The 20,814-nt window shown below is 42.9% G+C and overlaps 1 protein-coding gene across 1 annotated transcript in view; it reads right to left on the bottom strand.

Moving 5' to 3' along the window:
- The window catches only part of LOC140187859 (sodium- and chloride-dependent GABA transporter ine), a 139,444-nt gene that overhangs the window by 71,920 nt on the left and 46,710 nt on the right, over window positions 1–20,814 (bottom strand). The window contains exon 3 of the mRNA XM_072243654.1: window positions 18,484–18,691. Within this exon, the coding sequence (XP_072099755.1) occupies window positions 18,484–18,691 (208 nt within the window). The remainder of the gene's footprint in view (window positions 1–18,483; window positions 18,692–20,814) is intronic.

The raw sequence follows: 20,814 nt of genomic DNA, 5'->3' as shown, positions 1-20,814 counted from the left end.
TATGTGTGTATTATCATTGCTAACCTGTCACATTTATATGCTTATGATTAGAGTATTGTATTACTTAGTTCTTCAATAAAACTTTATTAGTTCCTAGTAATCCAGACTCCAACGAGTGTTCCATTTCTGCTGGTTTGGCAACCCAGTTACGGGGTACGTAACACTGTGTATCCTTCTTTGGCCAGCTTCTCTCTCATGCCTCTGTAATTCTCTTTACTCCATCGTAATACTGATAACATCTGACTTTAGATTCTCCCTCTCAAATTACAGGACAAATTCTACCATATTATTATTACTACCTTCTCAGTGTTCCTTTACCTTCAGCTCCCTAATCAAATCCAGTTCATTACACAAAACCCAATCCCGAATAGCTGATCTCCTAGTGGGCTCAACCACAAGCTGCTCTAAAAAGCCATCTCATAGGCACTCTGCAAATTCTCTCTCTTGGGATCCACATTAATCACCAACCCAATTTTCCCAATCTGCCTGCATATTGAAATACCCCATGACTATTGTAACATTCCCCTTCAGACATGCATTTTCTATCTCCTGCTGTAATTTGTAACCCACATCCTGGTTACTGTTTGGAGATCTGTACTCCCTGCAGGGTCTTTTTAGACTTACAGTTCTTTAACTCTACCCAAAATGATTCTACATCTTCTGATCCTATGTCATCTCTTTGTAGGGATTTGATTTCATTTTTTTTTTTACCAACAGAGCCACCCCACCCTTTCTGCCTATTTGCCTATCCTTTCAATATAATCCTTGGATGTTAAGTCCCCAACTATAATCTTCTTTCAGCCATTACTCAGTAATGCCCATAATGTCTTACCTGCCAACATCTAACTGTGCTACAATATCATCTACTGCACTTTGTATTCTGTGTGCATTCAGATATAACACCTTGAGTGTTGTGTTCATCATCCTTTTTGATTTTGTCCCCCTGTTACACAGCAACTCATTCCACTAACTGCAATTCTGCCCTGTTATCAGCCTGTCTTTCCTGACAGGCTCACTACCCATTTCTCCCATTATATACCAACTGCCCCATCCTCGACCCTATCATTCAGTTTCCCATACCCCTGCCAAATGAGCTGAAACCATCTAGCACACCTGCCCGCAAGGGTATTGGACCCCCTCGGGTTTAGGTGTGACCTGTCCCCTGTGTACAGGGCAACCCTTCCCCAGAAGAGATCCCAATGATCCTGAAATCTATAACCCTGCCCCCCTGCACCAGTTCCTCGGCCATGCATTCATCTGCCAGATTACCCTATTCTTACCCTCACTCACTTGTTAGCCCAGGAAGCATCCAGGGATTACTATCCTGGAGGTCCTGCTTTTCAGCTTTCTACCTAGCTTCGTAAATTTTCTCTTCAGGACCTCCTCCCTTTCCTACCTATGTCATTGGTGCCAATATGTACCAAGACTTCTGGGTGCTCACCCTCCCACTCTAAAATGCCATGGCCCCAATCTGAGACATCCCTGACCCTGGTACCTAGGAGGCAACATACCATTCAGGCATCCCTATTGCGTCCACAGAATCTCACATCTACTCCTCTAGCTATGGAATCCTGTATCACTTTCCCATTTGTTGCTGTTTCTAGTTAGACTGCAGTATTTTGGACAGCATTGATATTAGCGGTGGGGTGGAAATACGTCTCTGCCAAAGAAGGTGTAAGGCATTCCTTTCCTCTGCTAGACTGTATGTGTAAGGTGTAACATGGTGGATGGTCATATGAGCAGCTGGTGCATGTCACAAGTCCTGGTTATGCAAGCACTGATGCCAGGCAGACAATCTCTGAAGAGTATTGATAAAGACTGGGGTCACCCTTTTCGTAACTACGCTGCTCAGAAGAAGGCAAAGCACTTCTGTAGAAAAATTTGCTTAGAACAGTCATGGTCATGGGGCCATTATCGCCTATGTCATACAACATGGCACATAATGATGGCGAAGATTCATGAGAGAAATACCAACATGGACAATACTTGCAAAATTGTCTTGACCTCCCATATATTCACCAATCTATCCATCTATCCTCTGTTGGCTGCTCCTTAGTTTTGGCTCCACTCTAAAGAACTTCTTCCACTACTAACTCAGCCAGTCACTGAATAAACTCTCTGAGTCATATCCTGCAACAATTCCTTTCTTTGTTACTAACGACCTCCTGAAAATCTTTCTTTTCAACCAGCCTTTCACTTAGTTTTTGTGCAATGATCCTTTTATCATTTAATTCAGTGACTGTCTATAAAGTTTTATTTATCTTTCTCAATCCCTAACTTGCCAAATTTCTTCAATACCCTCTGTTCTTTGAAGTATTGACTTGGTGCTAGATAATTATATACCACTCAGCAACACTTCACTGAAATAACCATCAAGTAGATGTGATAAAAGGATTTACAGTTTAGTCTAATCTTCTCCTTAATGTCCAGATTTGGCCGCTTCGGACAAGGACTTTCTGGATAGCAACCAGATGGGCAGCACCTCTTGATTTTCTTCTTTTCATGATTCCCATGAAAGTAACCGTGGAGTTTAGATTTGGATAATTAAGGAAACCTTCATCTGATTTCAGTAAATGTTAGTGTCAGTGATGCTTACCTTGATGGTACAGGCCCATTATGAAATCGTAGTCGGTCCAATTCTTCAGAGGAGGAAATCTGCTCTCCTTAAACTGATTAAGACCTGCACGGTCCTCTTGATCCATTATGTGGTTGACTCATAACTTAGAGGTAATCATGAATGGACAACAAATGCTAGCATTGCCAATGATATCCACATTTTAAACATAGAACATAGAAGATTACAGCACAATACAAGTGTTTGGCCCATAACTTACTCCAAGATCAACCTAACTCTTCTTTTCCAAAAGCCCTCTGTTGTCCTTTTATCCATGTATCTCTCTAGGCGCGTCTTAAATGGCCCCAATATACCCGTATCAGTAAACATCTCCCTTTCAGGGAGTTGAACCCTAGTCTCCTGAATGACAGGCAGGGATACTAACCACTATAATAATAAGTAGTAATAATAATAATAATAAGTTTTAAGGTGCTTGGAAGTAGGTACAGAGGAGATATCAGGGATAAGTTTTTTTACGCAGAGAGTGGTGAGTGCGTGGAATGGGCTGCAGGCGACGGTGGTGGAGGTGGATACGATAGGGTCTTTTAAGAGACTCCTGGACAGGTACATGGAGTTTAGAAAAATAAAGGGCTACAGGTAACCCTAGGTAATTTGTGAAGTAAGTATATGTTTGGTACAGCATTGTGGGCCGAAAGGCCTGTATTGTGCTGTAGGTTTTCTATGTTTCTACTAATAAGGAACCAAATAAATAAAAGGTTATCTGGGCAAGCTGAAGGTAAAACTTAACCAGTCTAATGATACAGTCTGTCAGTGAATGCACTATCTAAACTGCATCCTTTAATTTATTCTGTCCAGCCTTATATTTAGACATAATGTCTACGTATTCTAATTATAAGAAAAAACTCCATACTTTGTTTTTTTTTTTTTGCTTTGGAAACTTGACCTGTCCATCTGCTTCTAGAAGCTCAGAGAGGGCCAATGAATTCTGAAACCTCTTACTGATTAGTTTTGAAACCATTTCCCCATCTCCAATGAAGAATCATTGTTCTGAAATATTAACTCAATATTTTCTGTTTCTATTTTCCATGTCTGTTGTTTGTGCAGACAGAATCCGGGAGCTTCAAAACATTGAAGAGCATCCTGCAGTTTGTAATTTTACCAAAATGCCAATTCAAATTGCTAATGGAATATTTTTAATAGATTTCCATGTTTTATTCATTACCAATTACAAGGACGTTAACAGAATGTCAGTTAAAATGTTTGATAATGTAGCACTTCTGTATCAGCTATGAACAGATAATTAGGCATAGAGCTGAATGAAGGCTATCGTGTATGAATTCTTACTAGCTTTTTGCATGTTAATATTTTACAGTTAACCCTAAGTTGTGGAAATGTTCCTGTAGTCACTGAAAGCCAGAAGCTGGAATTAGATGATAAGGAGAAATCTATGGTGTTACAAAGATCCTTAAAAATCATGGGCACAACCCTACCATCTATTGAGGACATCTTCAAGAGTTGGTGCCTCAAGAAGGTGACAACCATCAGTAAAGGCCCTCACCATCTGGGAAATGCCCTCTTCACCTTATTGCCAACAGGGAGAAGGAAAAGGAGCCAGACGATCCAAACTCAGCATTTTAAGAACAGCTTCTGTCTGCCATCAGAGTTCGGAACAGTCCATGAACCCATGAACACTACCTCATCATTCACCTTTTGTGCAACTTATTTATGTAACTTATAACTTAGTAATTTTATGTCTCGCACTGTACTGCTGCCACAAAACAACATATGTCAGTGATAATTAACCCGATTCTGTTTCAGGAAAGTTCAGCAGCTGTCTGCAATTCTGGCACGACTGCGACATGAGTTCAGGTGATGCCACAGTACTGGGGTGTTAACACACACGTACTCAAAGCAAACAGGTCCTGATGTTGCTCTGTTGAAAGCTGGTTTTGTGGAACTTAAACACTAGAATTAAAGTGGCACATTCATGGATAACACTTGCCTGGATGTGTTTGGCTTCACAACACTCAAGAAGCTTGACACCATTCAGGACATAGCAGACCACTTGACAGGCACCCAGAAACGTTCACTCACTCCGCCACCTATACATAGTAATAACAGTTTGTACCATCTCCAGGATGCACCGCAGCAATTCACCAAGGCTCCTTAGACAACATCTTCCGAACTCACAACCTTAACCAGCTGGAAGGACGAGAGCAGCAAAAGCAGATGACACCACCTCCTGGAAGTTGCCCTGCAAGCCACACACCATCCTGACTTGTAGATGGATCACCATTCCTTCACTGTCACTGAGCCAAAGTCCTGGAACTCCCGCCTTGATAGCATTGTGGATAGACCCACACCTCATGGACTGCAGTAGTCCAGAACAGCAGCTGACCACCACCTTCTCAGTGACAACCATGGATGGGCATTAATTGTATATACCATGGAAGAGATGGTCAATTGCTTGCAATCTGGTTCCTGGGGTTGTAGGCCCTCAAATAGTAACACTAATGTACAGTATAATACAAATCAGAAAATTAAAGGTACATATTGCTAAGGTAATACAATAATCACCTTAATCTACCTATAAACAGAGCAACCTTTATAGATTAAGGTCAGAGGACCTTAATCTACCTATAAACAGAGCAAATCAAATTAGCAGTAGTAGAGGAGCAAATGGAATGTTAAATACGTGGTTTTCTAAATCAGTATGCTGAGGAATCAGTGATGGAACAGGTAGATATAGTGTTGTGTAATGAGAAAGAGCTCATTGAAGATCTAGTAGGGAACATTGATCATAACATAATTTTTTAAAATTAAGATTAAAAGTCTATTAGTTAATCTGAAGATGGAGCCTTAAATCTGAATTATGAAAAAACTATGGCAAGAGTTGGCTGACTTAGGCTGGGAAACTACATTTTTTTTAGGTTAGATTATGAGGACACGCAGTCCTCTTTTATTGTCATTTAGTAATGCATGCATTAAGAAATGATACAATTGAAAGGCATAACAGTAAATAAGCAATGTTTAACTTTTAACGAATTAATATATAAATATAAATAAATTATATACACATATATTGACACATATACAGTGTATATATATCTATTTCTAAGTCAAAAAGAGGTAAAATGATCCAATGTGACTCCAAAGAGAAGTTAAAGATAATTCTGATGAAAGGACAATGACTCAAAGATAATTTTTCCCTGTCTATGATGCAGAAAAACTACTGTTGTCAGCTAAAGGACAAAGGGCTGGGATAAATCTCCACTGATGCTCCTGACCTGCTGAGTTTCTTCAGCATTTTGTGTGCGTTGCTCAGAAAAAAAATATAAAGTGTTGCCAAAACATAAAAAAACAGTGAGGCAGAGGATATTTCAGAAATCAGGAAAGGAGAACCCAAAGGCATTGATAACAAAAGAGAAAATAATGGAGGTTAATGAGAAACATAAATAAAATTATTATGTAGCTTTTCTAGAGGTATAAAAAGGAACAGCAAAAGCCAATGTGTGTCCCTAACAGATTTAGACATTGAGGAAATATATTGGGGAATATGGAGATTGCCAAGTAATTAAATAAATATTTTTATTTTTATTTGTCATCATGGAAGAAGATACAAAATGACACAGTAGTTTCACATTGATTGAGGTACTCAAATAAATTAGTATGGGAAAAATCTAGTGTTGGACTAATTACCGGGATTGAAATGTAACAAATACTCAAGACTTGGAACTTGGAAGAAGGTGGCTATGGAAATAGTAGATGGGTTGATTATCATTTTCCAAACTTCTGTATATTCTAAAAAGATTCCTACAGATTGGAAGGTAACAAATTTAATCCTATTGTTAAAAAAAAAGAACTAGATATATAACAGAAAACAGTTAGCCTGACATCAGTAGTAGTGAAAATACTAGTATCTATCATTAAGGAAGTGGTAAAAGGCTACTTGAAAAAATCCTCATCCTCAACAATTTCTGCATCGGCTCCTCCCCTTCTTCTAAGCTCAAGGGGTAGCCATGGACACCTGCACGGGCCCCAGCTATGCCAGTCTTTTTATTGGCTATGTGTAACTGTCCATGTTCCAAGCATTCCTTGAAAATGCTTCCCATCTCTGTCCACGCTACACTGATGACTGTCCCATCAATTACATCAACGTTGTCTCCAACTTCCACTCTAAACTTAAATTTGCTTGGTCCATTTCTGACATCCCTCTTCCCTTTCTTGATTTCACTGTCTCCATCTCTGGAGACAAATTGCCTACTGACATCTTCCATGAGCCAACCAATCTGTATGGCTATCTTGACTATACCTCTTCCCACCCTGTCTCCTGTAAAAGTGCCGTTCCCTTTTCTCCGTTCCTTCGTTTCCATTGCAACTATTCCAGGATGAGGCTTTCCTTTCCAGGACATCAGAGATTTCCTCCTTCTTCAAAGAACGGTGTTTCCCTTCCTCCACTATTGATGCTACCCTCACCCACATCTCCTCCACTTCCCAAGCATCCACGTTCACCCCATCTTCCCACTGCCTCAACAGGGAAAGAGTTCTTCTTGTCATCACCTGCAATCCCATGAGCCTTCACATCTAACACATCATTCTCCATAACTTCCACCATTTTTAACAGGGTCCTACCACTAAACACACGCTTACTTTTTCCTCCAGTCTCCACTTTCCACAGGGATATCTCCCTCCGTGATTCCCTTGTGCATTCATCCTTTCCTACTAATCTCCCTCCTGGCACATATCTCTGCAAGGGACAGAAATGCTACACCAGCCCTTTCACCTCCTCCCTTACCTCCATTCATGGCCTCAAACCATCCTTCCAGGTGAGGCAACACTTCACCTGCAAATCTGTTGGGGTCATCTATTGTACCCAGTGCTCCTGATGTGGCCTGCTCAACGTCGATCATACCCGAGGTAAATTGGGGAAATAGCTCTGTTGAGAACCTCTGCTCCATTTGCAAAAAGCCGAAATTTCAGGTGGCCAACTATTTTAACTCTTAACCCCATTCCCGTTCTGACACATCTATCTATGTCCTCCTCTTCTGCCATCAGGAAGCTGCCCCCAGAGTGGAGGAGCAACACTTCATGTTCCATCTAGGTTTCAACCTTTTCCCCTTTTCCTTCCCTCTTCTTCTATTCCCCACTCTGGCCTCTTACCTCTTCTCTTCACCTGCCTAATGTATCTGCCTCTATCACCACCACTGGCAGTGCATTCCATGAACCCACACTCTTTGTGTAAAAAGCCTATCACTGAGATTCCCCGCCCCCCCCCCCGCACCCATTCAGCCACTTTAAAATTTTCCCCTTGTATTAGAAACATAGAAAATAGGTGCAGGAGTAGGCCATTCGGCCCTTCGAGCCTGCACCGCCATTCAGTATGATCATGGCTGATCATCCAACTCAGAACCCTGCACCAGCCTTCCCTCCATACCCCCGGATCCCTTTAGCCACAAGGGCCATATCTAACTCCCACTTAAATACAGCCAATGAACTGACCTCAACTGTTTCCTGTGGCAGAGAATTCCACAGATTCACCATTCTCTGTGTGAAGAAGTTTTTCCTAATCTCGGTCCTAAAAGGCTTCCCCTTTATCCTCAAACTGTGACCCCTCGTTCTGGACTTCCCCAACATCGGGAACAATCTTCCTGCATCTAGCCTGTCCAATCCCTTTAGGATTTTATACGTTTCAATAAGATCCCCCCTCAATCTTCTAAATTCCAACGAATATAAGCCTAGTTGATCCAGTCTTTCATCATATGAAAGTCCTGCCATCCCAGGAATCAATCTGGTGAACCTTATTTGTACTCCCTCTATGGCAAGGATATCTTTCCTCAGATTAGGGGACCAAAACTGCACACAATACTCCAGGTGTGGTCTCACCAAGGCCTTGTACAACTGCAGTAGTACCTCCCTGCTCCTGTACTCGAATCCTCTTGCTATGAATGCCAGTATACCATTCGCCTTTTTCACCGCCTGCTGTACCTGCATGCCCGCTTTCAATGACTGGTGTATAATGACACCCAGGTCTCATTGCACCTCCCCTTTTCCTAATCAGCCACCATTCAGATAATAATCTGTTTTCCTGTATTTGCCACCAAAGTGGATAACCTCACATTTATCCACATTAAATTGCATCTGCCATGAATTTGCCCACTCACCTAACCTATCCAAGTCACCCTGCATCCTCTTAGCATCCTCCTCACAGCTAACACTGCCGCCCAGCTTCATGTCATCCGCAAACTTGGAGATGCTGCATTTAATTCCCTCATCTAAGTCATTAATATATATTGTAAACAACTGGGTCCCAGCACTGAGCCTTGCGGTATCCCACTAGTCACTGCCTGCCATTCTGAAAAGGTCCCGTATATTCCCACTCTTTGCTTCCTGTCTGCCAACCAATTCTCTATCCACATCAATACCTTACCCCCAATACCGTGTGCTTTAAGTTTGCACACTAATCTCCTGCGTGGAACCTTGTCAAAAGCCTTTTGAAAATCCAAATATACCACATCCACTGGTTCTCCCTTATCCACTCTACTAGTTACATCCTCAAAAAATTCTATGAGATTCGTCAGACATGATTTTCCTTTCACAAATCCATGCTGACTTTGTCCGATGATTTCACTGCTTTCCAAATGTGCTGTTATCACATCTTTGATAACTGACTCTAGCATTTTCCCCACCACCGATGTTAGGCTAACCGGTCTATAGTTCCTCGGTTTCTCTCTCCCTCCTTTTTTAAAAAGGTGGGGTTACAATAGCCACCCTCCAATCTTCAGGAACTAGTCCAGAATCTAAAGAGTTTTGAAAAATTATCACTAATGCATCCACTATTTCTTGGGCTACTTCCTTAAGCATTCTGGGATGCAGACCATCTGGCCCTGGGGATTTATCTGCCTTTAATCTCTTCAATTTACCTAACACCACTTCCCTACTAACATGTATTTCCCTCAGTTCCTCCATCTCACTGGACCCTCTGTTCCCTACTATTTCCGGAAGATTATTTATGTCCTCCTTAGTGAAGACAGAACCAAAGTAGTTATTCCATTGGTCTGCCATGTCCTTGCTCCCCATAATCAATTCACCTGTTTCTGTCCATAGGGAACCTACATTTGTCTTAACCAATCTTTTTCTTTTCACATATCTATAAAAGCTTTTACAGTCAATTTTTATGTTCCCTGCCAGTTTTCTCTCATAATCTTTTTTCCCTTTCCTAATTAAGCCCTTTGTCCTCCTCTGCTGGACTCTGAATTTCTCCCAGTCCTCAGGTGAGCCACTTTTTCTGGCTAATTTGTATGCTTCTTCTTTGGAATTGATACTATCCCTGATTTCCCTTGTCAGCCACGGGTGCACTACCTTCCTTGATTTATTCTTTTGCCAAACTGGGATGAACAATTGTTGTAGTTCATCCATGCAACCTTTAAATGCTTGCCATTGCATATCCACCGTCAATCCTTTAAGTGTCATTTGCCAGTCTATCTTAGCTAATTCACATCTCATACCTTCAAAGTTACCCTTCTTTAAGTTTCTGAATTAACTATGTCACTCTCCATCTTAATGAAGAATTCCACCATATTATGGTCACTCTTACCCAAGGGGCCTCTCACGACAAGATTGCTAATTAAACCTTCCTCATTGCTCAATACCCAGTCTAGAATAGCCTGCTCTCTAGTTGGTTCCTCGACACGTTGGTTCAAAAAACCATCCCGCATACATTCCAAGAAATCCTCTTCCTCAGCACCCTTACCAATTTGGTTCACCCAATCTATATGTAGGTTGAAGTCATCCATTATAACTGCTGTTCCTTTATTGCATGCATTTCTAAATTCCTGTTTAATACGATCCCCAACCTCACTACTACTGTTCAGTGGCCTGTACACAACTCCCACCAGCGTTTTCTGCCCCTTTCTACCCATATCGATTCCACATCCTCCCGGCTAATATCCTTCCTTTCTATTGCGTTAATCTCCTCTCTAACCAGCAATGCTACCCCATCTCCTTTTCTTTCATGTCTATCCCTCCTGAATATTGAATATCCCTGAATGTTGAGCTCCCATCCTTGGTCACCCTGGAACCATGTCTCTATGATCCCAACTATATCATATTCATTAATAACAATCTTCACTTTTAATTCATCCACCTTGTTACGAATGCTCCTTACATTGACACACAAAGCCTTCAGGCTTGCTTTTACAACACTCCTAGCCCTTATACAATTATGTTGAAAAGTGGCCCTTTTTGATTTTTGCCCTGGGTTTGCCGGCCTGCCACTCTTACTTTTCACCTTACTACTTTTTGCTTCTACCCTCATTTTACACCCCTCTGTCTCTCTGCACTTGTTCCCATCCCCCTGTCGTGAACTGACCCCCTCTCTCCTAGTCTCTTTAATTTGATTCCCACCCCGCAACCATTCTAGTTTAAAGTCACCTCAGTAGCCCTCTCATATCTCCCCGCCAGGATATTGGTCCCCCTAGGATTCAAGTGTAACCCGTCCTTTTTGTACAGGTCACACCTGCGCCAAAAGAGGTCCCAATGATCCAAAAACTTGAATCCCTGCCCCCTGCTCCAATCCTTCAGCCACGCATTTATCCTCCATCTCATTGCATTCCTACTCTCACTGTCGCGTGGCACAGGCAGTAATCCCGAGATTACTACCTTTGCAGTCCTTTTTCTCAACTCCCTTCCTAAATCCCTATATTCTCGTTTCAGGACCTCTTCCCTTTTCCTACCTATGTCATTGGTACCCATATGTAGCACGACCTCTGGCTCCTCACCCTCCCACTTCAGGATATCTTGGACGCGATCAGAAATATCCCGGACTCTGGCACCAGGGAGGCAAACTACCATCCGGGTCTCTGGACTGCGTCCACAGAATCGCCTATCTGACCCCCTTACTATCAAGTCCCCTATTACAACTGCCCTCCTCTTCCTTTCCCTACCCTTCTGAGCTACAGGGCCAGACTCTGTGCCAGAGGCACGGCCACTGTCGCCTCCCCTGGGCAAGCTGTCCCCCCCAACAGTACTCAAACAGGAGTACCTATTGTTAAGGGGCACAGCCACCGGGGTACTCTCTATTACCTGACTCTTCCCCATCCCCCTCCTAACCGTGACCCACTTGTCTGCCTCCCGTGGCCCCGGTGTGACCACCTGCCTGTAACTCCTCTCTATCAACTCCTCACTCTCCCTGACCAGACGAAGGTCATCGAGCTGCAGCTCCAGTTCCCTAACACGGTCCCTTAGGAGCTGCATCTTGGCGCACCTGGTGCAGATGTGGATGTCCGGGAGGCTTGGAGACTCCAGGGCCTCCCACATCCGGCACTGAGAGCAACAAACTGCCCTCACACTCATACTGCCCCTCTCCTCAAATAACAACAAAAAATGAATACCAAACCTTCCTCGCCTCGCCCATTTCCGCCTAAGCCCGTTGAGCCGAAGCCCTTAAGCATTCACTCTGCTCCCGGCTCACTCCGCAGCCTGCAAACTACGCTGCCCGCTGTATGAGGTTCTGTTCCTTTTAAATTTTCCGCGCTTCATTGCCCGACGTCACACGCCTGTGCAGTCCCGCCTCTCTAAACGCCGATGGAAAAAAACCAAAAAATTCAAAAATGTATTATGTATCTATTTCCACTCTAGGAAAAATTCCCAGGCTGTCCCCTTGATCTATGCCTCATTTCTTTTTGTACAGCACTATCAAAGCATTTCTCATCCTTCTTTACTCCAAAGAGAAAATTCTTAGTGCGCTCAACCTATCCTCATAGAATGCTCTCCAATCCAGGCAGCATCCTGGTAAATTTCCTCTGCACCCTCCCTAAAGCTTCCACATCATTCCTATAACAAGCTGAACTGAACTGGGAACAACGTTCCAAGTGTGATCTAACCAGGGTTTTATACAGCTGCAATATTACCTCATGACTCTTCAACTCAAGCCCCTGAATAATGAAGGCCACCATACCATATGCCTTCCTAACAACTCTATCAACTTGAGTGGCAATTTTGTGGGATCGAAGGATGTGGACCCCACGATCCCTCTGTTCCACCACACTGCTAAGAATCGTGCCATTAACCCTGTATTCTGCCTTCAAATTTAATTTTCTGAAGAGAATCACTTCATAATTTTCTGGGTTGAGCTCCACCTGCCACTTCTCAGCCCAGCTCTGCATTCTGTCAATGTAACCCTCAGCAACCTTCTGTATTATCCACATCACCACCTACATTTGTGTCATCTGCAAATGAGTTTTCCTTAATCCCACTCAACAAGGCCTTCCCATGCCCCTTTCTCGCTCTTCTAAATCTATTTTTAACCTCTTTCTTGGATACCTTGTTACTCTCTAGGCCCCTGTCTGATCCTTGCTTCTTCAGCTAGCCTGGTTGATGTCCTCTGAAATGACTGGGAAGGCATCATGGTGCGCTGTCTTGTGACTGTTGATGCCAGAGCCCAGCTCCTCCAGTGCCAGCCTGGCATTGGCCAGGGGCGGAATGTATACCACTCTTGGAATGACAGCAGAGATCTCCCTCAACAGACAGAAAGAACAACAGTTGGCCTCCAGATGTTCTAGACTGGGGGGAACAGGAATGAGAGAAAGCCACCTTTTAGTGCACCGTGGTGAGTGAATCATGAAGCAAATGCTGCTGCCCAGTCCATGTGTTAGAAGGTAAAGCACTTGGACTGGAGCACTGTGTTAGGAGTGTCAGGAGTGAGCTATGTCTCTGTGAAGCAGACTACATAGTAGTGTCTGGTGTCCCTGTGGTAATTCAATCTTGCCCTGAGGTCTTCAGTTTTATTTTTCAGGCACCGTACATTAGCAGTGGGATCGTGTGGGGGGTCTTAAGGCCCTGCCTTTTGGTGTTGCCTGGAACCCTCCACAAAAGCCATGTATCCTGAGCCTATGGAGATCTGCCCTGAGTGTATGGCTGTTGCACTGTCACCCTCTGGGTGGTCTGCTGGTTCTGAAAATTGCCAGTTTACTTAAATGGCTTGACACAATGTCTTGGCGGCTGCAGATTTCAGCTGAAGTATTTACAAATGGAAATACTTGATTCTTTCGGGAGCTGCACACAAAAAGTTGCCCTTCTCTGGCGCCATAAAAACTACATCTGACATCTCTTTCAATTACCTTAACCCTTACATCTTGTTTGGGTCAAATTTGACCCGTTTTGACATTTGACAGCAGTAAAAACACCCTAAATGCCAATTTTTAAGCCAAAATGTGATGACTCAAAATGCACAAAAATGAAAATATTTAAAAATGTTATGCTTTTGTACAGGTGCTACAAATTTTGTACATTGAGGCTGCTCTGGGTCAAATTTGACCCGTATCTATTGAAATGGATTTTAGATCTCTGAAATATTAATTAAGGATTAATCACCCATTTACTAAAGTCAGCTAGGCTACTTATACATTCTAAATAGCTCTGTGTTTCAAAATTTGGTATAGACACTTGTTATGAGGGGATTCTTGATCCGGATCAGAATTGACCCCAGACCATACTGTGAAGGTATATGAACAGGTTGCCTGGGTTAAACAAGTGTCCTCTGGTATTGGCCATTACCGCCGTCTCTATCTGCTCCTCTCATAATCTAATGCATTTTTTATACAATCTCTTCTAGAGGATGTTCAGATGAACACCAGTAGGTGGCAGTAACGTGTAAAGTTAAAACCTTTACACCTGTGGCTCTCTGTCAGACGTTCTGTTTGTGAATCAGGGAAGCAGCAAACCAACATGCAGCTTTTGTGACTCGCTGAAATGTGCATCTTCACTGATTTCTCAGAACTGTGATGTTAGTGTGAAGTGCAAAATGATGTATTTTGGGAAGTTAAATCAGGGCAGGCCATACACGATGAATGTCAGGGCCTTGGGGAGGGAGGAATGTTATGGAACAGAAAAAACAAGTAAATAGGCCCTTAGAGTGCTAAGTAAGGTGGTGAAGCCGGCATATGGCATACTTGCATGTATTGGCTGAGATACTGAGTGCAAGTGTGACGTTATGAATAAAATGTTGGTTAGGCTGTGCTTGAAGCAGCAGTGAGCAGTTCTGGTTGGAATATTGTAGGAGGTTTGTGATTTTGCTGGAGAGGATACAGCGACACAGTAGCATAGTGGTTAGCATAACAGAATTAGAGTGCTAGCAACCCGGGTTCAAATCCCATTGCTGCCTGTAATACATTTGTACTTTCTCCCCTTGACTGCATGAGTTTCCTCTCAGTACTCTGGTTTTCGCCCACGTTTCAAAGGCGCCCGGGTTAGCAGGTTAATTGGTCACATGGGTGTAACTGGGGCCTGGTGGGCTGGAAGGGCTGATACTGTACTGTATTTCCAAATAAAATAAAAACGTTCACAGGGATTGGAGGATTTGAGTTATGAAGAAAGATTGGATAGGTTGGGAATGTTTTCCCTTGGGCAAAGGCGGCTGAGTGGTCACGTGGCAGTGGTATATAAAATAATGAGAGGCGTTGATAGGGCAGAAAGCTTGCTTATGTTTCCATGGTAGGAGTGTCTGAAACAAGTAGGAATAGTTTTAGGGTGAGAGGGAGGAGGCTCACAAGAGAGTTGAGGGGTAAATGTTTCACACAAGGAGCTGTCAGTATCTGGAGTGAGCTGCCAGAGGAGTTGGTGGAGGCAGGATCAGTAAAAACATTTAAGAGCCATCTAGAAAGGTACTTGAATGAGCAAGGCGCAGAGGGTAGAATTAATGTAGAACAGAGGGATTGGTGAAGATAGTCATGATGGTTGGCATAGATACAATGGGCTGAAGGGCCAGTCTCTGTAATGGATTCTAGTGGTTCTCTATGATTCTAACGACACTTAAAAAAGTGATAATTATTGCTAGATTTTAGCTTTATCAAATTGAAATTGTTTTAAGCTATGCTGGAACTTGAGAAGGAGGCAGAGTAAGTAGTTATGCATAAAGGGACGGAGTGAAGTTTGTTGAAAAATTACCGAAATGTAAGATGAAGACTGAGTGTAAGAATGTCATATATAGAGATATGGATTAGTCTGGGCAATGTTGGGTCAGTCTTCAGCACCCTGTCTGAATAGAATGATCAGTGGTAGTCCAGGAAAGTAGCAAGTAACATTCATGCCTCAAAAGTGTAAGGGAAAGTCCATCTGCTAACAATCTACCATTGACAACAATGGCAGCACCATCATCAAAGACCTACCATCAACACCCTGGAGGATCACCATAACCAGAAGCTCAAATGGACCAAGCGCAGGAACTCTGTATCTATAGGCAAGTTTGGGGTTGGGCATACCGTGGTAATTAATTCATGCCCTGACATACAAAGTCTTTCATCACTTACAGGACTTAAGTCAGGAGCACGATGGGAGCTTCTCCATTTGTCTAGGTGAATGCAATCTCAAGAGGCTCAACAATATCCAGGGCAATACAATGCATCTGATGGCATGTTGGCACCCATCTTGAACATTTTTCCCCTCCATCTACTAAATGCTCAGGTTACACTGACGACACCTCTCAAACCCTTGACGTCCATTAGCAGCACGTGCATGACAACACCTCAACCTGAAGGTTACCCTCCAAGTCACACACCATCCTGATTTGGAATTATGTAGCTGATCCTTCAATGTTCCCAGATCTAAGCCCTAGAACACCTTCCCGAAAAACACAGGACTAGTGGGAGCACTTGACTTGAGGACTGCAGTGGTCCAAGAAGGCCGCTCACCACCACCTCTTCAAGAGCAGTTTGAGGCAGGCAATAGATTCTTGCCTTGGGCGCAAAGCATAGAGATCAAGAAATTTGAAAAGCACAACAGCTAGCTTAATGGCATTGCAGTGCCAGAGACCTGGGTTCAATTCTGCTTCTGTCTCTAAGGAGTTTAGATGTTATACCTGTGACAGTGTAGGTCTTTTTTCAGGTGTTCCAGCTTCTTCCCATTTTACAAAGGTGTGCGGGTTAGTGGGTCAATTGGTCCCATGAATATAATTGGGTGGTACAGTCTCATTGGGCTGGAAGGGCTTGTTACTGCACTCTATGTCTAAATCAAAGCAGCATGTAATAGAACCACGTAGAACACTTCCTTGTGTGTTTTTCCCTCATCATTAGTTATTACATTTCATTGGATGTGAGTAGCATCTCAAAGAAGGCATAAATTTAATATTCTGCTTTCAAATGGAACAGGTAGCAATCCCGCATCGTACTGCACTGTTGAAACTGATGCTAGAGTAATTGCTTCCAATATTTCATCACATTAAGCTGCAACTATAGGAAAGGTGCTAAGGATGTTAAGAAAAGTTAAAGCAAATTAAAGTAATGGAAAAGAGCAGAAGAACAAATTCAAATCAGGATTTAGTTAAAATACCTTTGAATGAATTGAGGAAGTATGACAAGTGTAGGTTTGTCTTCTGAAGATGAACAGTACAAGACCTAGATCTGTGTGTCAGGTGTCACATTATATAATTTGTAAAGATGCTGGTAGCTTAATCACCCTTGCTGATTAATGAAAACACAGCAGATGCCACCTGGAGTGACAATCTCTGTTTATTGCTATATTTTATGTTTAAAAATTTCCTTAATTTTGAATTTTACTGCATGTCTGCAGTGGCATGTAATTCTTACAGAATTAGATTTGTCTTTAATTACTTTATCTTGTAGCAAATTATATTCAGAAGCAGCAGCATCTGTATTTGGGCTCAGTATTCTCTGCACTTCGGAATGTAGCCTACTGTGGTGTTATTGGTATTCACAGAGAGAGGGAGAGCATCAGCACGATGAAAAGCAATTACCCAGCACCTTACTAATTGAGCCCCTAAAATAATCTTGCTACAAAGGCTTTTGGACAATCCATTTTATGTGAAGTGCGTCATAGAAATTATTGTGTTATTCATAAACTTGTTAAATATGTTTATCTGAAATTCCTGCCCTCACCATTGTAATAAAATTGCTAATTTATTAGCAATATTACAGTGTACACAGGAAATATTGGTTCATAATTTACAAGCAGTAGCAAGGCACCAGCACTCACTGATTTGCTGGTACCATCAGTCAGTCAGCCTTACAAATCTTTTCAAGCAACACACGCAAAATGCTGGAGGAACTCAGTAGGACAGGCAGCATCTATGGAAAAGAGTAAGCCGTTGGTGTTTTGGGCCGAGACCCTTCATCAGGACTAGAGGGCAGCAGTGATCATAGAAGGGGAGCAGTGAGAGAGGGTTTCGAAGGGAAGATTTAAACTTTTGCAGGCGAGGCATCCCTGGCAGCGACTTCGCAGTGTAGTAATAGCACAAACACAAGAACATCTGCAGACACTGGAAAATCCAAAGCAACACGCACAAAATGTTGGAGGGACACAGAAGGCCAGGCAGCGTCCATGGAAAAGAGTAGGCAGTCGACACTTCAGGCTGAGACCCTTCATCCTATCTGCAGATTGTCTTGTGTTTGTGTTACAAACCTATTTCCTTTCTTCTCGGAATGGTTGGAACTCCCAAAGAACCGCTCAGTCTCATCTCTTTATGATGTCTAAGCCAGAACAATAATCATGCAAACCCCTGAGATAAATTTAAAGTAAAACATTGGAGGCCAAACCAGCAAAACCAACCAAGGCACGAAGGAAACTCTGCAAAGTAGGGCCACAAGAAATGAATCTTCTCAAGGTCTACCTTCTTGCTTTAAAAAAACACATAATTTTCCCAATGTTCAATGAGGTTCTTTAGAAGAAGCTGAATGAAGCTGCTTCTGAAAATAAAAGGATTGTTCTGCATTTTTAATATTGGGTGTGCGGTTTTGTGACCACTAATTATTGTCTTTAGGGGTCACGGTGAAGGTGAGGCTTCAGACAGTGACTCCCTTGTTTTATTTTTGCAGGTGTTATTAGGCCAGATACCTTTTCTGCTACATCACTTATAATCCTCTAAAATATTTTAATATGCAGTAACATGGAGGACTTACTCAAAGAATTGCTGGCTGGCTGATTCTGTGGTGTTGCTGACGGCGTGGCTATCTGTGCAGGTTTCCGGATGATTCCAGGTATTGTTGCAGCTGTGCCAGGGCAGAGGGTTCCAGAAAGAGTTGATGAAGTAATATAGAGTGAAGCTTATGATGAGGTTGTAATATGTGCTCATAATGAAGGAAATGGCCACTGATGCAATACCAACACCTAGAAGAGAGAGGATGGAAGATCTTATGCCAGTCTTGCAACCATGGTCAACCAACATTGGCCATTCTTGAAGGAAAATAGAATAAATGTGCTAATGAAATAGAGTGCTGGTCATGCATAGAAAACAACCATTGGTGGTATAGGGGTGATCTTATAGAAGTTTATAAACTCCTGAGGAGATTTAAGGGCCAGATCTTAAAAGTGAGTGGTGCCTGTGGGGAGTTTCTTGGAGACTGTTGCTTGTGCAGTTTATGTACCAGATTTAAAAGGTAAGCGGGGCCTGTCAGGATTTGCTGTGGCAATGAGATCACTTGGGTTAAGAGGCATTGGGAAGGGTCAATAAAAATAAGTTGGGTTTAAGCGGAGCGGCCATTGTGGGAGTGGGAGAGGGTTAGAGTGGGGAGCAGAGGCTTTGACCCAACAGAATTCATTGAGAGAGGTGGATGCTAGGTGAGGTTTCTGTCAGGTTTCTCTTTCTTTGTTTATTAATGCCTAGCTTGAGCTGTGAAAATGGATCTCATGTCATCATGCAAGATATAGGAGATCTGGGAGACCTTCAGTCTTCCTCATTGCTACATTTGTGAGAATTGCATCTGGGTGCACCTCTTTACAAACCATGTTGGGGAGCTGGATGACCTTCAGCTCATTCAGATGATACACAGGGAGGTAGTTTCCTCTAAGTTGCAGGGCACAGGTAGTTGGGTGACTGCCAGCAGAGGGAAAGGGAACTGGCAGATAGTACAGAGTACCTCTGTGGTCATTCCCCCCAGTAACCGGAATACCTCTCTGGATACTGTTGGGGGTTTGATCTACCAGGGAAGCTGCAGTCAAAGGGTCTCTCGCACTGAGTCTGGCTCAGCAGGAAAGGGGGAAGAAAGGGAGAGTTGTAGTGATAAGGGGATTGAATAGGTAGGGGAACAGCCAAGAGATTTTGGGGACATGAAGGAGATTCCTAGAATCTAGTTGCCTCCCAGGTGCCAGGGTCAGGAACATCTCAGATCAAGTCCATAGCATTCCTGAGGAGGAAGGTGAGTGACCAGAAGTATTGACCATTCATTGGTATTGGTACTAATGATATTGGATGGAAAAGGGATGAGGTCCTGAAGAGAGAATATAGAGAGTTAGGCAGGAATCTGAAAAGCAGTACGTCAAGGGTAGTAATCTCTAGATTGTTGCCTCTGCCCCATGCCAGTGAGAGTAAGAATAGGATAATTTGGAAAATGAATGTGTGGCTGAGGAACTGGTGCAGATCTCTTCTGGGGATTGTATGGCCTGTACAGAAGGGTCAGGTTATATCTGAACTTGAGGGGGAGAGGGGAGACCAATATACATGTGAACATGTTCATTAGAGCTTGGGGAGGGTTTCATCTAGTTGGCGGGGGATGAGAATGAATGTGATAGGTCAGAAGATGAGGCAGTTGGTGTAAAGGAGACGCAGAGTGTAAAGGGACTGTGAGGACAGATAAACAGCAAAAAGGGAATAATTGCAGTCAGTTGAATGTGTTGAAATATGCCTATATTAATGTAACAAGTATCTGGGAAAAGGCAATAAACTTAAAGCATGAGTCAGTACCGTCTCGGATCGCAAGACCCTGCAGCAGATAGTGAGGTCAGCTGGGAAGATCATTGGGGTCTCTCTTCCCGCCATTACAGACATTTACACCACACGCTGCATCCGTAAAGCAAACAGCATTATGAAGGACCCCACGCACCCCTCATACAAACTCTTCTCCTTCCTGCCATCTGGCAAAAGGTACCGAAGCATTCGGGCTCTCATGACTAGACTGTGCAACAGTTTCTTCCCCGAAGCCATCAGACTCCTCAATACTCAGAGTCCAGACTGACATCTACATAATTTATTATTATATTGTAATTTGTCCTCTACTGTGCCTCTTGTCTTGTTTATTATTCATTGTACTGCCCTGCACTGTTTTGTGCACTTTATGTAGTCCTGTGTAGGTCTGTAGTCTAGTGTAGTTTTTGTGTTGTATTACGTAGTCTAGTGTAGCCTTGTGTTGTCTCACATAGTCTAGTGTAGTTTTGTGTTGTTTCGAGTAACACCAGGGTCCTGGGGGAACGTTTTTTCATTTTTACTGTGTGCAGTACCAACAGTTTATGGACGA

This window comes from Mobula birostris, chromosome 25, assembly GCF_030028105.1.
Source record: "Mobula birostris isolate sMobBir1 chromosome 25, sMobBir1.hap1, whole genome shotgun sequence".
NCBI classification, from domain to species: Eukaryota; Metazoa; Chordata; class Chondrichthyes; order Myliobatiformes; family Myliobatidae; genus Mobula; species Mobula birostris.
This window is presented reverse-complemented; position numbering and strand designations above follow the sequence as displayed.